This window comes from Geotrypetes seraphini, chromosome 13 (genome assembly GCF_902459505.1).
Source record: "Geotrypetes seraphini chromosome 13, aGeoSer1.1, whole genome shotgun sequence".
Lineage (NCBI taxonomy): Eukaryota > Metazoa > Chordata > Amphibia > Gymnophiona > Dermophiidae > Geotrypetes > Geotrypetes seraphini.
Window position 1 is genome coordinate 83,792,878 of NC_047096.1, and position 25,069 is coordinate 83,817,946.

At 43.6% G+C, this 25,069-nt stretch overlaps 1 protein-coding gene across 2 annotated transcripts in view; it reads right to left on the minus strand.

Moving 5' to 3' along the window:
• LOC117347047 (acid-sensing ion channel 2-like) overlaps nt 1-24,853 on the minus strand; it is a 58,688-nt gene extending 33,835 nt beyond the window's left edge. For both annotated transcript variants that reach the window (XM_033917365.1, XM_033917364.1), the window contains exons 1-3: nt 23,940-24,853; nt 7,517-7,667; nt 4,117-4,244 (exon numbers count right to left, since the gene is read on the minus strand). In XM_033917365.1, the coding sequence (XP_033773256.1) occupies nt 4,117-4,244; nt 7,517-7,667; nt 23,940-24,602 (942 nt within the window). In that variant the 5' untranslated portion in view covers nt 24,603-24,853. The remainder of the gene's footprint in view (nt 1-4,116; nt 4,245-7,516; nt 7,668-23,939) is intronic.
• Between the last annotated feature and the right edge of the window lie 216 nt (nt 24,854-25,069).

The window sequence follows — 25,069 nt, forward strand, 5'->3', positions numbered from 1 at the left end:
GCTTTATCATTAGATTTTACAATACTCAATGTCCAGTTAGCATATATTATACACCAGCTGTTTTATATCCTTTTTTTACATTTTTATCAAAAAATTCTTTTATTTACATATGATATTTACAACATGTGTTTTTATATGTTTTATTTTATTAAATTTTATATAGACAGAGGCATAATAAAAAAAAAACGTCTAAGTCCCTTTTTGGCCTAAGGCCTTAAACGTTGAAAGCAGAAGCAGGGAAAATGTCCATAACCCCAAAAAATGTCCTTTTTTTGATTATGGCCTGCCTCTACATTCAACTGTTTAAACGCCCAGGCCACCACTACGTCTACACTTATCCCCCCCCCGACGTCTACAATTATACCCCATAATGAACCAAAAAAACGCCTAAGCCCCAAACGTCCAACACAAGGGCTTTTAGGCAAAGGAGGAGCCAGTCCTTCGCTTAAAAGCTGGATTCTGTAACCGGTGTCTGTCAAAAACAACACCGGTTACAGAATCCCCCCCACCTTAAAACGATCCGGGCAGCAGGGAGCCCAAGCCCAAGCCCTTTATAGTTTATAAAACTTTCCTTTAACAGTTAAAAGGAAAGATATATAAACTATAAAAAGTTTTACCTCATGCAAAATTGTCATTTCTTTAATAAGACATTAACTAGTTTTCTGCAGCCCTCCAAGTACTCTATTTTTTTCTGCAGCACTCACATTTAAAGTTTAATATATTTTCTTTCTCAAAACTGGCACATTTCAATCACTATATTGAAAATAAAATCATTTTCCCTACCTTTGTTGTCTGGTGACTTTATTTTTCTGTTCTTTCAACTATGTTTCCAGGGCCTTCTTGTCCTTTGACTGTTTTTCTCTCCGTCTTCACTTTCTGCCTTGCATCCATCTTTGGCATTAACTTAATGTTCAATTTTTCTGCTTTCTTTTCAAAATCTACGTTTCCATGTCTTACCTTCCCTTCCTATCTCTCTCTTCTTCCGTCCTATTTCCATGGTCTGGCATCTCTTTCCTTCCTTTCTCTCCCTCCCTCCTTCCTTCCTTTCCCCTGGTCTGGCATCTCTCTCCTTCCCTTCCCCCATGCCCTTGCATCTCTCCCTCCCCCTCCATGGTCTGATATCTCCTTTCCTTCCCTCCCTCCCATGAACTTGGCTTTTTCTCTTGTTCCTCTCCTCTCCCTTATCCTTCCTTCCCTCTCTTTCCCCAATTGGGTGCAGCAGCAACAGAAGCAGCATTTCCCTTCCCCCTTTCCTGTGCAAGAGAGGCATTTCTCTTCCCCTTTCCCTGTACAGCAGCAGCAGCATTTCCCTAGGGTTCCCCTTTCCTATGTAGCAGAAGCATTTCTCTTTCCCCTCCCCTTCCATTCTCTTCCTTGTGGAGCAGCAGCGTGTCTGGCCGGCTCGTTCCATTCAAAGCCGTGGGTGGCGGCTCCTTGCGAGATCCGCACCTGCGTCTGAAGCCTCTCTGATGTTGTGACATCAGAGAGGCTTCTGATGCAGGAGTGGATAGCGCGAGGAGCCGCCAACCCGCGGCTTTGAATGGAATTGAGCCGGCCAGACACGCTGCTGCTCCAAAAGGAAGGGAAAGGGGAAGAGAAATGCTGTTGATCGCGTTCAGACCGCGGGCCGCAAATAAAACCTGGAGAGCCACATGCGGCCCGCATGTTTGAGACCACTGATCTATTTCATGATACGCCCCATTCCTAACTCTCAGGAAAAAAATACCAGAGACAGCACTCATGCTAGCTGGTGATCAGAGGAAGTGGCCATTTTTGGACACATTACTGGGTAGAAGATAGCCACTTAAAAAAAAGCTGCTTTGTTTAGCCTAGGGTACCGTATTTTTTGCTCCATAAGACGCACCCTAGATTTAGAGGAGGAAAACAAGAAAAAAAACATTCTGTACTAATATATACCAGGCTCTGCACCCAGCCCCCCTCACTCGCTGGCAGGCTCTGCACCCAACCCCACACTAGTTGCCAGGCTCTGCACCCTGTCCCCCCCTCCCTTCCAGGCTCTGCACCCAATCCCACACTACTTGCCAGGCTCTGCACCCTGTCCCCCCAGTATCTGTTTAACCCCCCCCAGTAACAAAAGATTCTAGAACCCCAAAGAGTATCAAGAGTCCAGGCAGAATCTCAACGAATAGCAAGATTCCGGAACCCCAAAGAGTAGCAACATTCTGTGCTACCAATACAGGGTAAGCAGTGGCTTCCTCCATGTCTCTCTCAATAACAGACTATGGGCTTTTCCTCCAGGAACTTATCCAAACCTTTCTTAAAACCAGCTACGCTATACGCTCTTACCACATCCTCTGGCAATGTGTTCCAGACCTTAACTATTCTCTGAGTGAAAAAAAATTTCCTCCTATTGGTTTTAAAAGTATTTCCCTGTAACTTCTTAGAGGAAAAGTCCATAGTCTATTATTGCGAAAGACATGGGGGAGGCTACTGCTTGCCCTGGCTCAGTAGCATGGACTGTTGCTACTCCTTGGGTTTTAGCCATGTACTAGTGACCTGGATTGGCCACCGTGAGAACGGGCTACTGGGCTTGATGGACCATCGATCTGACCCTGTAAGGATATTCAGGGATTATATCAAATCTAATCATGTTATGATCACTGTTATCTAGCAGCCCCTGCACCATTACCTCCCTCACCAATTCAAGTGCTCCACTAAGAATTAGATCTAAAATTGCTTCATCTCTTGTCGGTTCCTGACCCAGCTGCTCCATAAAACAGTCCTTGATTTCATCAAGGAATTTTATCTCCCTAGCATGCCCTGATGATATATTTACCCAGTCCATATCAGTGTAGTTCAAATCACCCATTATTTCTTTGTTACCTAATTTCTGATAACATTTCAGCATCTGTTTGCTCATCCTGGTCAGGCAGACAGTAGTAGTTTCAAGTTTATTTAAAATATTTGATATGATCGCAATATCTAAATCCAATGCGATTTACAAAGATTAAAAATAAAACAATAAAAACTCCAACAAACAGGACACTAAAAACAATTATGACATAAAGATGCAGTTGAGAGGGGGGGGGTTAAAAAAATTGGAGTAAATACAATTCCAAAATAAATGAAAAAGGATGGGTAAAGAGACACTTAATTTCTACTTAGCAGTGTTCCTTGTCCAGATATATTCCAGAGTGAGGTCCTATGATTTTAATTGGGTCAGTTAAAGGCGTCCTTAAACAGTCAACTTTTTAGTAGGCCTTTGAACACTCCTATCACTATCCTTTTCCCCCTTACACACGGAATTTCTACCCATGGGGATTCCAAAGTACGTTTTTGCTCCTGTAGAATTTTGAGTCCATTCGATTTGGGGCCCTGCTTAACATATAACGCTACGTCTCCACTAATTGGATCCACCCTCTTTCTGAGGCAAAGATCTCAGACACAGACAGCAGGTCATTCAGCACAGCATTTTCTCCTCTCTCTGCCCCTATAAATTGTGGGCTTTTTTAAACATTTTATTGAAGCATCCTTTCATTTAGGGCTCCGTTTCATCACGCGTTAACCCCTGCGCTGGCCTAAAACTATCACCTGCTCAAGGGAGGCGGTAGCGGCTAGCGGTTTAGCGCGGCTTGATAAAAGGAGCCCTTAGTCATTTATGTTCAACTGAAATATAGTCTCACCATGTCTGTACTGACATGGCACAGAACTCTTGATTTCAGCTATCTATAGCAAGTTCCATGTTTGCTTTTTGTAATAAAAGTTGAGTGAAATAATGTGGTAGCTGTGTTAGTCCACTCTTTTGAGATAAATATATAGAATTAAAAGAAATAAAACAAAGCAAAAGGAATATCTTTTTTATTAGACTAGCTTAATTCATTGTTTGATTAGCTTTCAAAGGTGTTCTGAGGAAGAAATCACCTTCATAAACTAATCAAACAATGCACTTAGTCCAATAAAAAGATAGTACCTTTATTCTTTTTATTTTATTTCTTTTAATTTTATATATTATTAATAAAAGTTGGAAATTAAGAAAGCAAGCCTTCTCATATGGGATGTTGATCTGGTTTAACTTGCTACAGCAGAAAATTATGAGAATAACACCCTCTTGCTTTTCAGAATGAAAATTTAAAAGCAAAGGAGTTAGAGAATTACCCTTTGCTCCTGTGTGGCAACAAAGGTCTGGAATCCAGGTGCTACACCAAAGCCGAGTTCTTGCACAAATGGTGGTTCGGACTGACTGTGTATCTGTACTTTCACGCCAGCTTCAAAAGTTGTCTCTTCTATTTTAAAAAATGGGAAGAAATGTGTCAGTCTCCTCACAGAGAAAATAATTAGATTCCAAGACATTTGGGCAAAATTAAGTCATTCTGATCTATTTAGTAATATTATAAGTAATGATATTCAGTGGAAGATAAGGAGCTAGATTCACTAAAGAAAGTGACTCAATCGCTGTTGGCCGATTCTCTGGTCGATTTTTAAACAGCGATTGATTCACTATCTTTTTTGCATGCAAATCATTTGCACAGAGGTGCAAATCATTTGCATGCAAACTCCCCGACTCAATCGCTCAGTAAGTGATTGAGTCAGGACAGAGCCCTGTCAGTAGTAACAGGAGAAGCAGCTTCCTGTCACTGCTGTCAGGGCTTCTGCCGGCTTTTTTTTTCTTTCTTTTGTTATGGGCCAGATATTTTGCATGTATTATCCACGCAAAATATCTGATCAATAAAAAAAATGAAAAAAGTCCTCCCTCGACAAAATGCCCCTCCCTCCCTCCCGAACCCATTGCTTTGGCCAATCAGAGACTTTCTCACATGATGCACCAGGGCGAGGTCTAAGGCCCAGTCTCGTCGCTGGAGGCCTAATGAGCAGGAGGGAATGAGTACCCCTCCTGCTACCAACTTTTACAGGGAGGGGGCATCCGGTGGCAGGAGGGAGTGGGCATCCCTCCTGCCGTTTTGTTTTTGTTTGGGTGGAGAAGAAGAGGAGGGGCCGATGGCAGGAGGGAGTGGGAATCCCTCTTGCCATTCGTTGGCGGCGCTTGGCAAGGGAGGGAAGGAGAACTTTGTTGGGGGGGGCAGCTTTTTTTTTTTTTTTTTTTTTTTATTGAGCTATTTTGTGTATGTAATACATGCAAAATATCAGTGCCATTAAAAAAACAAAAGAAAAAACAAACAAACAGGCAGACCTGTCAGTAACACAGTACAATGGTAAACCCTGATGCAAAATAGCCAAGCCATTATTAGTGAATCAATCACTTGGCTATTTTGCATGGGGTTTTACTCATTTGCATGGGTGGATCGGTAGGAGATTAATCAGACAGCAGTTTAGTGAATCGGGTTGGGGAACAGGATAAACTTGTACAGAAAGCAAATTCGAGCATAAACATACTTACAAGGGAAATATACTTTTACACCAATATTTACATGCTTAAATTCAGCTTAAGTCTTGGGATCCAAGACTTAAAGCAGGGCTGCCCAAGTCCGGTCCTCGAGATCTACTGGCAGGCCAGATTTTCAGGATATCCACAATGAATATGCATGAGAGAGATTTGCTTGCACTGCCTTCTTTGTATGCAAATCTATCTCTCATGCATATTTATTGTGCATATCCTGAAAATCCGGCCTGCCAGTAGATCTCGAGGACCGGACTTGGGCAGCCCTGACTTAAAGCGAGAATAAGAAGTAACTTTTTTAAAGAGAAGAAAAGCCTAACTTATCTAGCTGAACTCAGGGATGCTCCTTTACAATTCTAGTTTAAATTAGGGCTTTAGCTCTTATCTTTTTCCTTTCCAGTCACGATAGCGATAGGAACGTTGACAGTTGAAAGGATTTAAAGAAAACATACTTTTGCGAAGAATAATGTACAATACATTTACAAGGGTGATGTAAATAAAACATCGCCCCCAAAGCTAACACTCCGGATTTTAATAATAGAAATTCTCTCTGGCGCCTCTGGGTATCCTTGGCCAAATCTGGATACATTTGTATTCTCAAACCTAAGAAGTCCTTCTGCTTGTTTTTAAAGAAAATTTTTATTAGCCAATTTTTATTTGGCGCCAAAGCCACCATTAATAGCAAAGTTGCAGGTGTTACCAACTCTCTATCAGAAAGTTCTAACAATGTAGAAACATTCAAATCCTGAGCAATTTCTTGCTGCTAATTCTGCAGCCTGTCAGGAAGATAACAAACTTGTGTTAAAGGAGTTATCACCTCCTCTGAAATCTCCAAAGCCTCTCAGGTTACTGTGGTAATCTTAGGGAAATTCACCAATCTTAAGTTATTACTTCGAGAAAAATTCTCCAAAGATTCAAGCTTTCTCCTATTGTCCTTTATCACTGTTTCTTGAACCTTTCTGGACATACAATCACACCTCGGTTTGCGAGCCTCACAAAACAAGCGTTAACTCGCTAAATGAGCTCTCAGCTATGGTGGCCCAGGGGTGGGTGCCTGCCTGTGGGTGCCTTAGCCTCTTCAGCAGGGTGGTTTCCTTCCCTCGGGGTCCTCTTGCAGCTGCCCTCCCACTTCGGCCAATGCCTCTGCCATCCACCAGCATCTCCCGGTTCCCGATTCAAGCCGGCAGCCATCGGGAGAGAGACGTTCAATGCTGCAAACACTTTCACATTTCATTGGGACCATATATAAATTTCCTCCAAACCGTACAACAAAGTTCACTCATTTCCATTGTAGTCAGTCACTGCCAGTCCCAAATGCTTTGTACAGCAACGGGAGACCCTGTTTCGCTACAGCGTGTTCACTGCCACTACAGGGGAGAGATGTTGTGTTGCAGCAAGAGAGAGAACGGGCATCTCTCCTGCTGCATCGCAACAGACTTTCTAGCAGTCTCTGAAACTGACCTGAACCAGTCGCTTTTAGAAAATGGCTTGGCATTTTTAAAGAATCCACCAGAGGGCTCATTTCAATGTAGAAGAGACCCTGTTTGCATGTCATTGTAGGAGACTGCTAGAAAGCTCGCCATTGACATGTTATCCGTCAGTAAACAGTTTAGCGACGGTGTTAAAGTTTTGAGAATCTGGGCCTAAGTCCTCTGATCACAGCAAAGTATTTAACTAGCCTTGAGCTAAATGCTACCATTAATTATCGGTCATTACCATTGATCCTGTTTTATTCAGAATTCTGTCACAAACAGTACAGTATTTTTGGCTCATACTCCCAATACTTGGGATCCCTGTTTGTTTAGCAGAAATTTCAAGGACTGTGATATCATCAAGTATTATTAAAGCTGCTGTAGAAAAAAATTAACTGTAATGTTTAATTATGCACTTCCTACACAAAAATCCACATAACAAGCAAGACCATATGGAAACTTCTAAACCAAAAGAAGGAAGTGTTTTAGTTTCAGAATTAAAAAAAAAAAAAGATCAAAACTGTATAAGGAACTCAATCTCACTTGAAAGGAAATTTTTTTGCTTCTTACCAACTGGTTCCATGCCATTTAGGCAGGCTAAGCCAATCCTAGTTTATCTGCATTGTAGAGATTCAACAAGAAAAAAAAAAGTAGGGTCAGGATCAAGTCAAACCCAATTGTGTCTTACCCTTGTCTCCCCATATTGGCAGATATTCATCTTGCTGTATGTCCAGCATTATTTCCAGCCCGTTTCCTGTCCCACCCTTCACTGTGGTCAGCAGGGGGTAGCCATCTTGTCCTGAGTTAAACATGTAACATTTGCCATATCTTGTAAACACCTTAAAGAAAGCAGAAACAAGAAAAACAAAATTCATCAGTTATCAGGTAAGTTGGGGGGGGGGGTACCCACTCATGTACCAGCGCAGTAATTATCCAGGAGAGGTGAGTCGAAACTCCATTTCTGAGACCGAGATAAGTACACAGAGTAAAAACAATACTATAAGAGTCACCCAAACTCAGGCAGGAAATTTCACACAGGGTCTTAGCATATGGAGGGCTATGTATGTTAATGCACACAGTCTAGGCAATAAAATTCTGGAATTGGAGACAGAAATAATGAACGCCGACCTGGACGTGGTAGCGATATCTGAGACTTGGTTCACTGACTCACATGGGTGGGATATGGTTATACCAGGTTACAACTTACTTCGTCGAGACAGAGAGGGCAGGATAGGAGGAGGGGTAGCACTTTACACTAGAGAAAACATCAAGGCTGCCAGAATCACAGACGTCAAATACACCAGGGAATCACTCTGGGTGAACCTGGCCAGAGGAAAAGAAAAATGCCTGTATCTTGGAGTGGTATACAGACCTCCAAAACAACAAGAAGACAAGGATATGGAATTAATCGAAGACATAGAGAACATCACTTTGCGAGGGGACATGGTACTGTTAGGGGACTTCAATATGCCCGATGCTGATTGGAACACGCTTTCCGCTACAACCAGTGGCAGCAAAAGGCTATTAACCTCAAAAAAGGGAGAACGACTCAAACAAATGGTACTGGAGCCCACTAGAAATCAGGCGACACTGGACCTGATACTCACCAACGGAGATAGTGTCTCGGAGGTTTCGGTAGGCGATATGCTAGCCTCCAGCGACCACAACATGGTATGGTTCAACCTCAAACAAGATTTCACTAGATCAAACACAGCAACAAAGGTCCTCAACTTTCAGGGCACTGACTTTAAAAGTATGGGAGACTTCGTCCATCGGGCACTGCAAAACCAAGCTGAAACCGATGATGTAGGGGCTACGTCAACCCTGAAATCTACCCTGCATGAGGCAACGAAGCGCTATATAAAAACAGTAAGCAAACAACGAAAAAAGAATAAGCCCTAGTGGTTTACTGTGGAGATCTCAGATCTCGCTAAAGAAAAGAAAAAAGCTTTTATTTCCTACAAGCAATCAGGAAATAGGGTGACAAAAGAAGACTATCTGGTCAGGTCTAAAGCAGTCAAAACGGCAGTAAGAGAGGCAAAACTTCAAATAGAAGAAAATCTAGCAAAGAACATTAAAAAAGGGGATAAATCCTTCTTTAGATACATTAGTGACAGGAAACAGAACACAGATGGGATAGTACGCCTTAGGAAATCAGACGGGAATTATGTAGATTCAGATTCTGATAAAGCCGAACTACTAAATGAATACTTCTGCTCTGTCTTTATCTGCGAGGCGCTGGGGACCGGTCCACAGTTGCAGGCAAGGTAAAGCTCAGGAGACCCGTTTCAGAACTTCGATTTTACACCCAACAGCGTCTACTACAAACTATCAATACTCAAAGTGAACAAAGCCATGGGAACGGACAATCTACACCCCAGGATTCTTAAGGAGTTGGGTGATGTCCTGGCGGAACTGTTATCCGTGCTCTTCAATCTTTCCCTGAGTACGGGAAGAGTCCCCTTTGACTGGAAAACAGCTAACGTCATTCCACTGCACAAAAAGGGTTGCAGGACAGAGGCTGCGAATTACAGACCGGTGAGTCTCGCATCAATAGTGAGTAAACTCATGGAAACACTTATTAAATATAAATTAGATACAATCTTGAATGAGGAGAATCTACGGGATCCCCACCAGCATGGATTCACAAAGGGAAGGTCCTGCCAATCCAACCTGATTAGCTTCTTTGACTGGGTAACAAGAAAACTAGATATGGGGGAGTCCCTGGACGTAGTGTACTTAGATTTCAGTAAAGCTTTTGATAGCGTTGCACAACGCAGGTTGTTGAGCAAGATGACATCGATGGGATTAGGAGAAACATTAACTACATGGGTCAATGACTGGCTGAGCGGTAGACTTCAAAGGGTAGTGGTTAACAGTACCTTCTCCAATACGTTGGAGGTGACCAGTGGAGTACCACAGGGCTCGGTCTTGGGACTGATCCTTTTCAACATATTCATAAGAGACCTGACTCAGGGGCTTCAAGGTAAAATAACACTCTTCACCAATGATGCCAAACTATGCAACATAGTAAGTAAACAGCACTTTGCCCGAAAGTATGACACAGGACCTGCTCTTATTGGAACATTGGTCCTCGACTTGGCAGCTAGGCTTCAGTGCTAAAAAGTGTAAGGTCATGCACCTTGGCAACAGAAATCCGTGCAGAATTTACACTCTAAATGGTGAGACCTTAGCTAGGACTAAAGCAGAACGAGATTTAGGAGTGATCATTAGTAAAGACGTGAAAACTGCCAATCAAGTGGAGAAAGCTTCATCCAAGGCTAGACAAATGATGGGTTGTATCTATAGAAGTTTCATCAGCCGGAAGCCCGAAGTCATAATGCCTTTGTACAGATCAATGGTGAGACCTCATCTGGAATATTGTGTACAATTCTGCAGGCCACATTACCATAAAGATGTGCTGAGAATTGAGTCAGTTCAACGAATGGCCACCAGGATGGTCTCGGGGCTCAAGAATCTCCCATATGAGGAAAGGCTGAACAAATTGCAGCTATACTCACTCGAGGAACGTAGAGAAAGGGGGGACATGATTGAGACGTTTAAATATATCATAGGCCGTATCGAAGTGGAAGACAATATCTTCTCTCTTAAAGGACCCTCGACCACAAGAGGGCATCCGATGAAAATCATGGGCGGGCAATTTCATGGCGACACCAGGAAGTATTTCTTCACCGAAAGGGTGGTCAATCATTGGAATGAACTTCCACTACAGGTGATCAAGGCCAGCAGCATGCCAGATTTTAAGAAAAAATGGGATACGCATGTGGGATCTCTAGCGGGATGAAGTTAAGAGGGTGGGTCAATAGGGTGGGCAGACTTGATGGGCTGTGGCCCTTTCTGCCGTCATTTTCTATGTTTCTATTTGAGCCCTCTTATGCACATATTGCTAAAATCAGACCAGGACAGTAAATGAAAATTTAATAGAGCAGGGAACTGTTATTTACTCCATCCAACATTTTCAGCTCCCTGTATTCTACATTCTTTTCACAACAACAAACATGAAATAGAAACAGTGACATTTCCACTTTATTACTGTTGCTCCAAAATTAAATCTCTCAACTAGTATCAATACTAAACCAGGCAAACACAGGATTCATATTTGCTGCCTTTTTAATGTCACTATGGAGTCTATAAAATTCAGCTCAGCAAAAAGCAAAATACAGTGGTACCTTGGAATCCGAACGCCCCACAACTCAAACGACTTGGAATCCAAACGTTGAACTTAAGAACATAAGAATTGCCACTGCTGGGTCAGACCAGTGGTCCATCGTGCACAGCAGTCTGCTCCAGCGGCAGCCCTTAGGTCAAAGACTAGTGCCCTAACTGAGACTAGCCTTAATTGCGTACGTTCTGGTTCAGCAGGAACTTGTCTAACTTTGTCTTGAATCCCTGGAGGGTGTTTTCCCCTATAACAGCCTCCAGAAGAGCGTTCCAGTTTTCCACCAATCTCAGGTGAAAAAGAACTTCTTTACGTTTGTAAGGAATCTATCCCCTTTTAACTTTAGAGAGTGTCCTCTCGTTCTCTCTACCTTGGAGAGGGTGAACAACCTGTCTTTATCTACTAAGTCTATTCCCTTCATTATCTTGAATGTTTCGATCATGTCATAGAAACATAGAACATGACGGCAGAAAAGGGCCACGGCCCATCTAGTCTGCCCACACTAATGGCCCACCCCCTAACTACCTCCATGAAGAGATCCCACATGCCAATCCCATCTTTTCTTAAAATCTGGCACGCTGCTGGCCTCAGTTACCTGTTAGAAACACAGAAAGATGATGGCAGAAAAGGGCCACAGCCCATCAAGTCTGCCCACTCTATTGACCCACCCCATTGAGTCTGAGTGCTAGTGACCTTGTTCCTTAACTTGACCCTCGTAGGGATCCCACGTGGATGTCCCATTTATTCTTAAAATCGAGCACGCTGGTGGCCTTGATCACCTGCACCGGAAGTTTGTTCCAGTGATCTACCACCCTTTCCGTGAAGAAATACTTCCTGGTGTCACCACTAAATTTTCCCCCTCTGAGTTTGAGCGGGTGCCCCCTTGTGATCGAGGGTCCCTTGGGAAAGAATATATCGTTTTCCACCTCGACACGACCTGTGACGTACTTAAATGTCTCAATCATGTCACCCCTTTCTCTGCGCTCCTCCAGGTATAGAGCTACAGTTTGCCCAGTCTTTCTTCGTATGAGAGACCCTTGAGTCCGGCGACCATCCTAGTGGCCATCCGCTGGACCGACTCAGTTCGAAGCACATCTTTCCGGTAATGTGGCCTCCAGAATTGCACACAGTATTCCAGATGAGGTCTCACCATGGTTCTGTAGAGTGGCATTATGACTTCAGGTTTGCGGCTGACGAAGCTTCTATTGATACATCCCATCATTTGCCATGCCTTAGATGAGGCCTTCTCTACTTGTTTGGCAGCCTTCATGTCTGCACTGATGATTACCCCCAAGTCCCGTTCCTCTGAAGTCCTAGCTAGCGTTTCTCCATTCAAGGAGTATGTTCTGCATGGATTTCCGCTGCCGAGATGCATGACCTTACATTTTTTAGCGTTGAAGCCCAGCTGCCATGTCGAGGACCAGTTTTCCAACGTGATCAGATCCTGCGTCATACTGTCCTTGAGGTTGCTTTCACTTACTATGTTACACAGTTTGGCGGCGTCGGCAAACAGTGATACTTTACCCTGAAGCCCCCGGGTCAAGTCCCTTATGAATATGTTGAAAAAGGATGGTCCCAGGACTGAGCCCTGCGGCACTCCGCTAGTCACCTCCGAAGTCTCAGAGAGGATGCCGTTGACTACCACCCTCTGAAGTCTTCCACTCAGCCAATCATTGACCCATGCAGTTAGTTTCTCACCCAACCCCATCGATTTCATCTTGTTTAATAGTCTACGGTGCGGGACACTGTCGAAAGCTTTACTGAAATCTAAGTATACTATGTCCAGAGCCTCTCCTGAGTCTAGCTTTCTTGTCACCCAATCAAAGAAGCTTATAAGATTGGATTGGCATGACCTGCCTCTGGTGAACCCATGTTGTGGAAGATTATTCCAGCGATCAACCACCCTTTCGGTGAAGAAATATTTTATGGTGTCGCCATGAAATTTCCCACCCCTGATTTTCAACGGATGCCCTCTTGTTGCCGTGGGTCCTTTAAGGAAAAAGAGATCCTCTTCCATCTTGATACGGCCTGTGACATATTTGAACATCTCGATCATGTCACCCCTCTCTCTGCGTTTGAGTGAGTACAGCTGCAACTTACCCAGTCGTTCCTCATACGGGAGATCCTTGAGTCCTGAGACCATCCTGGTGGCCATTCGCTGAACCGATTCAACTCTCTGCACATCTTTTTGATAATGTGGCCTCCAGAATTGTACACAGTATTCCAGATGGGGTCTCACCATGGATCTGTACAACGGCTTTCTGACCTCGGGCTTACGGCTGATGAAACTTCTACGTATACAGCCCATGATTTGTCTAGCCCTGGATGAAGCTTTCCCCACTTGATTGGCAGTCTTCATGTCTTCGCTAATGATCACCCCCAAGTCACGTTCTGCTATAGTCCTTGCTAGGATCTCACCATTTAGGGTGTAAGTCCTAATTGGATTTTTGCCGCCAAGGTGCATGACCTTGCATGTCCCCTCTCAGTCTCCTCTTTTCAAGGGAGAATAGGCCTAGCTTCTCTAATCTCTCGCTGTACGGCAACTTCTCCAGCCCCTTAACCATGTTAGTTGCTCTTCTCTGGACCCTTTCGAGTAGTACTGTGTCTTTCTTCATGTACGGCGACCAGTGCTGGATGCAGTATTCCAGGTGAGGGCATACCATGGCCAGTACAGCGGCATGATAACTTTCTCCGATCTGTTAATGATCCCCTTCTTAATCATTTCTAGCATTCTGTTCGTCCTTTTTGCTTCTGCCACGCATTGCGCGGACGGCTTCATCGACTTGTCAACCAGTACTCCCAAATCTCTTTCCTAGGTGTCTCTCCAAGTATCCTGTATTTGTGTATAAGATTTTTGTTACCAATATGCATCACCTAACACTTATCCAAGTTGAACCTCATTTGCCATGTTGTGGCTCATTTCTCGAGCATGTTTATGTCACGTTGCAGGTCTTCGCAATCCTCCTGCATCTTCATGTCATCTGCAAATTTAATCACCTCACTCGTCGTACCAATTTCCAGGTCATTTATAAATATGTTGAAGAGCACGAGTTCACGCACCGAACCCTGCGGCACTCCACTCGTGATGCTTTTCCAGTCCGAGTATTGTCTGTTTACCCCCACTCTCTGTTTCCTAACCGCCAGCCAGTTTTTAATCCACATGAGAATTTCACCCTCAATTCCATGGCTCGCAATTTTTCGAAGTAGTCGTTCATGCGGAACCTTGTTGAATACCTTCTGAAAATCCAGATATACCCTTGTCTATCTGCCTGTTTACTCCCTCGAAGCAGTGCAGCAAATTCGTCAAGCAAGATCTTCCTTTGCTAAAGCCGTGCTGGCTGGTCCTCATCAGATTGTGTCCATCAAGGTGATCAATGATGCGGTCCTTTATCAGCCCCCTACCATCTTTCCCGGTACCGAAGTCAGACTCACCAGTCTGTAGTTTCCCGGATCTCCCCTCAAACCTTTCTTGAAGATCGGCGTCACATTTGCCACCTTCCAGTCTTCCGGAATCCTTCTCAATTTGATCGGCAGGTTGGCTATTAGTTGAAGCAGTTCAGCTACAGCCCCTTTCAGTGCCTTGATTACCCTCGAATGTATGCCATCCGATCCCGGGGATTTATCGTTTTTAAGCTTATCAATCTGCCTGCATACCTCTTCTAGACTAACAGTCAACCCTGTCAGTTTCACGTCTTTGTTTCCTGCGTATAGCCTGTCTGCTTCCGGTATGTTGTGTATATCCTCTTCAGTAAATACAGATGCAAAAAATGTTTTCAGTTTGTTGGCGATGGCTTTGTCCTCCTTTAGCACTCCCTTTATTCCATCCAACGGCCCCACTGCTTCCTTTGCGAGTCGTTTCCCCTTAATATATCGAAAGAACGGCTTGAAGTTTTTTGCTTCCTTGGCTATTTTTTCCTCGTAGTATCTTTTAGCCCCTCTTACCGCCTTATGGCACCTGCTTTGATGTTGTTTGTACTTTTTCCAGTTTTCGTCCGTTTTTGACCTTTTCCATTCCTTAAACAAAGTCTTCTTGTCTCTGATCGATTCCTTCACTGCTACAGTGAGCCACGCTGGTTCCTTGTTCTTTTTCCTCTTCGATCCCTTGTTGATACGCGGTATATATAGATTTTGCGCCTTGGTGACTGTGTCCTTAAAAAGGGTCCATGCTTGCTCTAGCGTTTTTACAGGACATGGAGGATCAGTAGAGAACTGTAACGTATTCCCAACTGAGGTAGGAACCCGCTGAATTGAAGTTTTTGCTTACAGAGGAATATAATAAGCTTTATTTTTATATACCGCCAAACCATGAGTTCAGGGCGGTTAACAATTAAGAAGGACTGTACAATCAGTGAAGCATACATATAAACAGGTCAAGAGAATAATTATAATACAAATTTATCAAACAAATAGGTTTTCAGTAATTCTCTAAAGGCCTGATATGATTGCGTTTGAGAAATCAGAGGACTTAACCAGGAATTCATTTTTCCTAACTGGAAAGTGAAAGTCTTATCTAAGAATTTTCTATAGCAACAAGCTTTTGTAGATGGGAACATAAACAGACAGATATTGCGAGTATTTTTATTTGACTTATATACTTTAAATTGGGATGATAGTGGAGCCAGACCAAAAAGAGCTTTAAAGCAAGTGCAGCTAAATTTGAAGAGAATTCGCGCTTTGAATGGCAACCAATGCAGTTGTCGATAAAAGGGGCTCACATGATCATAGTTTTTTAATCCAAAGATCAAGCGCACTGCCGTATTCTGTATTATTCGGATGCGATTTAAGGTTTTCTTATAAGATGCTAAGTAGATAATGTTGCAATAATCAAGAGCAGATAGAATTAGAGATTGGACTAATAATCTAAAACTTTCTCAGAGGCGGGGTTGCATGAACTGTGCTCCTGGCTGGACGTGAAAAACTGTCACCCAGAACTCTGGACTGACTAAATTAAAGTGAGAGGGGCAATGTATTTTGGGAGCAGGTGATGAGATCAGACCCCTACTTCTGTATAAATAAAATATTATTCTCCTACTTCCCCAGACTGACTGGGCTACGGCTGTTACAGCAATTTACAATCAATCCTCATAAGAGATGCCATACTGGGACAGACCTAAGATTCAGGTTTATTAAAAATTTGATTAAAATGCTTTTATAAAGATTTCAAAGCGATGTACATAACAATAAAAAACTATACATAATTAGTTTTCTCATGATGCCATTCTCTAGTGACACCTAGTAGCTAGGTTTAGCATTCATCAATGTAGGATTCTGGAAGGAGTTCTAGTGAATAGATCCCTGGCTAAGGATTGTTATATATGTCTAGACTAGATACACTGGAGAAGGGAGGGAAATAGAAAATAGGAATAAGGGAAAAATCCTTGGTTAGACAAGTTCCTGCTGAACCATAACGTACGCAGGTAGGGCTAGTCTGTTAGGGCGCTGGTCTTTGACCAGAGGGCCGCCGTGCTGGGTACGATGGACCACTGGTCTGACCCAGCAGCGGCAATTCTTATGTTCTTATATTAGGACTTACAGTACTTGGAAATAAAAGGAAAAAGAGTTGAACTAAAATTTTGGAAAGAAAAGGCCAATTAAGGGAAAGAACACAGAGGAAGGGGGACCCTGTTAATTAGAGTTACGTCATTAACCCTTTCAGGACCAAGGGACATATTTGTCCCATAACTTTAAAATCCTATAAATTTTGATTGGGATAGTCTACAGTTCTAAATTTGATATGTACGGATTCCATATGATACTGCCTTTATGTAAACAAACTGGTTCCGACATTCATTCATTAGCGTCGTTGCCAGATTGACGAGAAGATTCACTTGCCACACTGTCCATAAGCCAGAAGTTTGATTTTTTTAAAAAAAAAATGATATTTCACAAAAAAAATCAATTTTTTGGCATCTGCAAGCCCTTTTTACCATAAAAATGTCGTCAAAACCACAAAAATTGGCCTACGATCCTTATGGTCCTGAAAGGGTTAATAGTGGATAAAGAAGATCAAGGATTATCCTCTGCTAATTACCGAAAGCATCTATGAAAAGGAAGCTCTTCAGTGAGCTTTTAAATCGCTCTAAACTTGTGTCTTCCCGAAGATAAGTAGGTAAATGATTCCATTGTTGGGGAGCTGTAACAGAAAATATTTTGTTCCGCCTTGTCTTTAGTGAAGATTTTGGTTTGTTGATCTCTAGCTCAACATGAATTGAAAAATAAAATGACCAGATAACAAAAGGTAGAAAAATAATTTTATTTTCTACTTTGTGATTACAATATGTCAGATTTGATGATGTGTATCTTGCCAGAGCTGGTGTTAGACTGCAAGCGTGAGCTAGAACCTAAAAGAGAGAGGAAGTGTCTTTTTTATTTATTTTGTTTACACCAGTGTTCTTCAACTGCAGGTCCACAGTGCGATTGATGCGGTGTTATTTTCGGGCCGGCTCCCCTCTTCCTTACTGCTGCAGTGCACAAAGCCACGCGCAGCGGCTCCTATGCTCATCCTGTGCCTGAACCGGAAGCCTTCTCTCTGACGTCACAATGTCAGAGGGAAGACTTCCAGATGAGACATGGGTCTAGGGGGGTCCAGATTTTCCAGTCGGAAAATCTGGTAACCCTAAGTAGAAAGAATTAATGTTCCAGTGAAGATGGATTTCATAGATCAAATCATATGTAATTTGAAAAACATAACATACCATAAATTCTTACATACCGCAGCTACTTCACAGTTCTGTGCAGTTTACAAAGCAAGAAATACTAACAGACATAGTAAAATCATAACAAATTAATCAAGATATTTGCCAAACAAGTATGTTTTCAGCATTTTTCTAAAAGCCAAATAGGAGGTGGAAAATGATATGTGATATGCTAACATTTTACCAAAGAATCATTTAGAAACACAAGTCAAAGAATTATACATTACATAAAAGTTTCCTATTTACGAATTTGAAATGATCAGAGATAACTTGGCAATAGTCCATTCAAAGATTTGAAACATATACAGCCAAATATGAAGATTATTCTAGCCTCCATTGTCAGCCAATGTAATCTGTGATAATACTGCAATATGTGTTGTTTAAAGCTAATTCGTGTACAGTTATTCCTAGAATTTAAGAAGGAAACACAAGCAGCTGGGAGACCAGAACATAAATATTGTTACAACACAAGACTATGCAGCTTGTCTATTAATATCATCCCTTTGGTTTTATCAGCATTTAATTTCATCTTGTGCTGAAATAACCAATTAGCAATTTTATCAAGTCTGTTATTAAGTAAAGCAATTCTCTAGGTATCCTGAACATCTGAGGTTGTCAAGATCTGAAAATCATCTATGTATGCAAAGGCCTAACACTAATACAGCTTAATGACATTTCTATAAGTGGACACCTTCTTGTAGACACCCTGATGATGCAAGGGTAGCACCTATTCTATCTGGGCACCCATATTCTACTATAGAATACAGTACTACCTTAAATTGCTGCCTGGATGGTCCGGAACCTTCTTTCTGACGTCAGACTTGACATTGGGGGGAAGGCTTGTGAGTCACTGCACGTGCCACCATGACAGATATTGGTTGGTTGGAGAAAGGAATGGGGTCTGGAGGAAAGGAAGCATGCAGGAGGCAAAAAGAAAGAAATATTGGAAATGCAACCAGAGACTCACGAAATCACCAGACAACAAAGGTAGGAAAAAATGATTTCATTTTCAATTTAGTGATCAAAATGTGTCTGTTTTGAGAATTTATATCTGCTGCCTATATTTTGCACTATATTTTTCTGTTTTTCTATAGTTGTTATTGAGGTGACATTTCATATTTTAAAGTCATCTGCCTTGACCTCTTTCAACCCCCCCCCCCCCCCGAATATAAATGATTAAGATTTTCTCTGCATACAGTGTGCTTTGTGGTTTGTTTTTTTCTAATTTTGTGGTTACCATTATGTATTAATAAGATTATATTGTGCGTATTGTGTCATGCCAGAAGAAACCTTGCAGTGCTCTAAAAATATCCCTAAACCTGCTCTTAGAAGCAGGTATATTAGGGAAACTGCCTTGCAGAATTTATCCCCAGTGAAAGGCAGCCCAAAAGTGACCCGATTATACTTGCCTAGTTCTAGTGTAGGGAATGCTAAAGGCAAAGAACTACAAGTAACAGCATGCACCAGGCAGGTGATAGCAAAACCCACAAAGGGATTAGCTCCTGCAATCAGGTCTGCTGGGGGCAGGGCTAGTCAGCAGGGAAGCTATCCAGGCTCATTAGCAAAGCACCAGAGAGCCACAGGTGTTTCTAGAGACAATCAGCACAAGGCTAGAGAAAAAGGTGTGGTCTCTAGGCCAGAGAGGCACCCACCAACCTTCAGTCTGCCTGAACCCTTGGAAAGAGGCAGACCAGTGCAATCCAGGGGTCAGAAGCCAGAGACCAGCATTTCCCTCAGGAAACGGGGAGAAAATTTCAGGATTGAATCTTGTAAGCAATCTTCTGAAGGTAACACTGTTTTGGATGTAGAAATGCCAGAAGAAATATATACAAGTGATTATGAAATGGAACCTGTAGACTCCTGTGTCTGAAGACATGCTTATGGAGTAAAGCTTGGGGAAAGTAATGCTGTTTTGGATAAAGTGGAATTGTCTCACCAATCCTGTTAACAGAGGAGTGAAGAATCACTGCTTCTAATTAAATTAGGGGAACAATGCTTCTGACATTGTATAAAGCTCAAGAATACTGTGAGGGAACCTGGCAGAGCAGTCCCAGCTGATTCCAGGACTGTGATACAGAAAGTTTGAATTTTTCTTTCTTTGAAATACAGACTGGCAGAGCATAGTTTGCTGCAAGCACATGTTCTGATTGTGGAACTGTACAATTGTTGAAACCTGCTTGGGCTAACAGGCTGTTTAGCTACCAGGACATGTTTTGTTTCACCAAAGAATAAGCCATAAAATAAAGAAATAATAATTCACACTACACACCTTTGCTGGACATTCTTTATTTGATGTAGACACCCCTCTACCCTCCATGCCTAGCTTAACTGCTCGGCCGAGGCTTGGATGACCAGGTCAGGCTTGGGGCTAATCCAGTCCAGGTCTTACCCGGCCACAGTATATGAAAAATGGATGGAAGAAATTGCATTACAATTAGTACTATTGTTATGGGGGTGGGGTCTAGGGTGGAGTTTGGGCATGTCTGGGGCAGAGCTTGGGCAGGGGTACTCGGTTGATATTTGTTAGATTTAAGGGGTACTTGACTTGAAGAAGTTGAGAAACTCTAATTTAATGTACCTGGGGGGATTAAGTGACTTGCCCAGGGTCATAAGGAGCAGCGTGGGTTTGAGCCTATAACCTCAGGGTGCTGAGGCTGTAGCTTTAACCACTGTGCCACACTCTCCCATTAACACTTACATGAAAACTCCATCCTTACATGAACACTAGTGAAGGAGAGCGGGGGGTGTTTCATTCATCATCTCTGTCTCATATTAAGACAGTTCTCATGGTTCTGAGAGATTTTCTAGTGTTCATTTCTCTTTGGGTAATCCCATTACATTAAGTACAGCAAAAAGGCAGCGATACTCCTAATTAAGTACTGTAATATAGAAAATTTTGTATGTTACAAAGGGTTGAGAATTAAAAATAAACAAACAGAAAAACACACACACACTTGGAATGGAACTGGCCTATCCTAGTATCTTTAACTGCACCAAAGCACTTCCAATCAGGCAACTTATCGGGGAAGATAACTTAACTTACCACACACTCTTCTGACATCATTCCTTCATCTACAAACCACACAGCACTGACGAGATCCATATGTCCGATTGCTGCTCTTCTCTTGGTACTCAAAAAAAACCAACAACCCAGAAACCCTTTCAACTCCATCCCTACTTTCTCTTTTCCAACCAGATCTCCTACAGAGAAGTAGAGATTAACCAACAAATGATAGTACAGGATGCCACAAAAGCTATGGCCAAATCGTAAGCTCACACATTAATGAAGAAGTTTCACAAAAAGCTTTTTAACCTCTGAAAAGAATTACAGTATATGAAAAAGATAAAGGTGTATTAAGCCAAATCATCTCTAGGTATAATACTTCCCCAAAAAACATACAGATTTAATACAAGAAGAAAATGTAAATATCTTGGACAAGTTTGAAAATGGAATAGAATGTTCAGATAACTCCATTCTCCCAAAAAAGTCCCCACTGCTTTCAGGCTTCAGAATTAAGTTAGGCCAGTATATTTTTGTTAATTTTCATTCCCTTGCATTCAATTGTATTAAGATGGCGAGAGGAATATTGTAACTAGATAGAAAGCAGCTAATCAGCACCAAAAGAGGAATACAGTCCATTCCTGTACAGTTCCTGAACCATGAAATCATGACTAACAAAATGTGGAGGCAGAGATAACTGTTACTGCAGATGGGCCAAACGGATGGGCCATTTGGCCTTTATCTGCCATCATGTTTCTATGTTTGGGGAAAATAGAGGTTAGGTTCCAGCAGAACACCTTGTGCTTCAAAACCACAAAAAGTGAACAGTAGATCCCATGGGGGAAATAGGGTTAGGTTACTGCATGGGACAGCACTTGAAGTATCTGTAATCTCCAGAAGCTTGGAGACCTTATTTGGAAGTGAGAGTGAAAGCAAAAAAGCTTTTTTTTTTTTTTTAAAGCGTAGATCCACGAATATGCAAATACAGGAGCATGAATGGGGAACATTGGTCGCAATTGATACGACTGCAGATAGGTGAAATTGTGCATCGTGAACACTCGAATAACGAGAACAGAGTGTAAGAGGAAGAAGAAACCAGACAAGTACTTATTTGTATCTGGGGCAATAGAGGGTTAACTGACTTGCCCAGAGTCAGAAGGAGCTGCAGTGGGGATGGAACCCAGTTACCCAGATCACTGCACAAAGAACCAAAAATGTAGCAACTAGCAACCACAGCCTTAAACCGATGTATCGCACACTAGTGTGCCTCCTGAGATTCCAAGTGTGCCACAGCACACTAAGGAGCAAGAGAGGCGCCTGCCAGCTGACTTGCCTACGTGGTACAGCGCCAGCGCTGCATAGTGCTGCCCGATTCACCGAAGGCTTGTCGGCTTTCCCCCTAGCCTCCCAGTCTCACCTTTAAAGCTAACTGCGGCAACCTATAGCCAGAGAGGATCGCTAGTGCTGTAGCGAATCTAGCAGGCTGCCAAATGCCTCTGCAGCACGTTCCCTATGCTGTGGTCCCACCCCTCCTCTGACATGAGGGGCGGGACTGCAGCAGAGGGAATGTGATGCAGGGGCCGATGGCAACCTGCTAGGTTCACTACAGCACCGGTGATCCTCTGCAGGCTCCCGTAATTAGCTTTAAAGGTGAGACTGGGAGGCCAGGAGGGAAGCCGCTAGAGAGCAGGGGGAAACATGCAGGTCTTCAGGGGGGCCCCTGGTGTAGAAGTACGCGGGGGTCCAAAGAGACACATGCTGGACTGAGGGTGGGTTTGGGGGAGGGAAAGAAAAGAAAATAGTTGCTGGAGTGATAGTGATGAGAGAGGGAGAAATGGACATGGGGTGGAGGAGAGGACAAAATGGTGCATGGGGAGAGAGCATGTTGGGTTCAGGGGTGGAAAAGAGGGATGTCACTTGAGGGATTAAGCAAGGAGAGAGAAAGCATGCAGGAGGCAGAGAGTGTTGGACTCATGGAAAGGGCATGATGGATGGAGAGGATAGAAAGGAGGGAAGGAGAAATGTCACACTCGGGGGGGGGGGGGGGGGAAGAGGGCAGAGAGTGAAAAGTTGGACTCATGGACAGAAGTTGGTTGAGGGAGGGAAGGAGGACCGGAGGAGAAGCAGCATGCAAGAGGAAAAGAGAAAGAAAGGTTGGACTGGTGAAAAGGAGGGAGAAATCTTGTACTGGGAGCGGGGCCAGAAAGAAGGAAGGGAAGGGAGATGGACTGAAGAGGGCAGAAAGGAGGGAGAGAGAGAAATGTTACACTGGGGGTAGGGGGGTGGAGAGATGACTAACGGAAGGGAGAGATACCAGACCATGGAAGGGAAGGAAGGGAGTCTGGTAGCGCTATAGAAATATCTGTTCCTGAAGTATTTAGGCAACTGACCTGTGCAATCTTATTCTACAATAACTGATCCCTAGAGCTGTAACTAGCTTTTACCTTTGTTAATTCCACTCAATTTGTAGCATCTTTTAATCATTGTAAACCGCATAGAACTTCACAGTCCTGCGGTATATAAATTATTATTATTAGTAGTAGTAGTAGTAGTAGAGAGAGATGGGAAGGGAAGACATGGAAAATTAGATTTTGAGAAGAAAGCAGGAAATTGGAAAAACTGAATGTTAAGTTAATACCAAAGATGGATGATGATATTATTTGAGAAGCTTGCCCAGTATTGTTTTGTTCTATTTTGAAAGATGGATGCAGGGCAGAAAGTGAAGGAGAGAAAAACAGTCAATGGATAAGAAGGCCCTGGAAACATAGTTAAAAGCATAGGAAAAATAGTCACCAGACAACAAAGATAGGGAAAATGATTTTATTTTCAATATAGTGATTGAAATGTGTCAGTCTTAAGAATTTATATCTGCTGTGTATATTGTGTTGATATGAAAAATGAATGGAAAAAATTGCATTACAATTAGTAAAAGGGGGCGGGATCTGGGGAAGAGCTTGGGTGGGTGTAGGGCGGAGCCTGGGAAGTCTGTGGTTGGGGGCACTTGAGAAACACTGCTGTAGGCAATCTGCTGGCACCAGTGCTCTCCAGCCCTCTTCCCTACTGGTGTCTCGGGGTCCGTCTGGAGGGCCTCTGCGCATGCATGGATGTGATGATGTCACGCACATGCATGATGTCATCATGGCGATGTCTGCACACTTCCGGGTGCCTCGAGCCCTGGCCACTACCTTTAGCGTTCCCCGGCTCGAAAGTTTGAGGGACACTGCCTTAAACTCACCGCTGAGAAGTTGTGCGGTCCACACTGCTCGCCCCGGTACTTGCAAGACAGCAGCATCTCCTCCAACTGATGTCCCAGACGGTCCATGAACTCCCAGCTGATGCCCTCAAACGTGCGCGGCGGCAGGAACAACCGAAAGTCTGCCAGTTTGCGGAACCACTTCCTGCGCTCTTCGCTGAGTAGGTCCAACAAGAGTGGCCGAGCTGTGCGGTTGGCCAGCAGTAGTCCAAGCCACTGGCCAGCATGGTAAAGATCAGTCTTGCTGAGCCGCTGGAAACGCACCGGGTTGTTGTTACACAGGGTGACGGTGGGGAAGGGCAGCTCCTGGCTCCACTGCAGATGCATTGTGGTGTGAGAGGGGAAGGAGAGCCAGTAGAAGAAGCGGTTGGAGGACCAGGAGAGGAAAAGGCCTAGAGCTGTGCAGAGGGCCAGGAACCAGAAGGCCCGCTGCTGGAAGGCCAATTTTGGCGAATAGATGTACTTGAGAGCGTGCAGTTTGCAGGGCCTCCATTTGCCACTGTTCACTGTTGCCACCGCCTGGTCGCGATCGGTACTGCAGCTGCTCACCGCGCCCCCTGCTGGACTCTGGCCCCGAGCCTGCGGCCGCAGCCCGTCCGCAGTAGAACGAGGCCGCTTTCGTCTTATTGCGCTTTCTTTGCGCATTGCTCGGGAGGGCGGCTCTGGCTCTGGCTCTGGCTCTTCTCCTCGGCCGCCGTCTTCATGCCCAGCCCCTCCCCCGCTCCCATCAAACACTGAGCAGCGGCGTCTGTCCAGCTCCTCCGGCAGAATCAGCTGCTGCCGACAAATGATGACGTCACTGCTAGCCGGCTGGAAGATTAAACGCCCCAACCTCAGGCTGCTGAGGCTGTAGCTCTACCCACTGGGCCACGCCTTCCTCTTAAGTGGCAAAGGGAAACGAGCAACAAGGACCCTGGGCAAATCAAACTCGCGGCGCGCTCTTTGCAGCATCCTCCCTGCTGTCAAAGGAGGGGCGGGACCGCTGCAAGGAACGCTCTCTACAGGCTGCGTAATGTTCTGAAGGGGGTTTTCCTCATGCAAAATTGTCATTTCTTTAAGACATTAACTATTTTTTCTGCAGCCCTCCAAGTACCTACAAATGCAAAATGTGG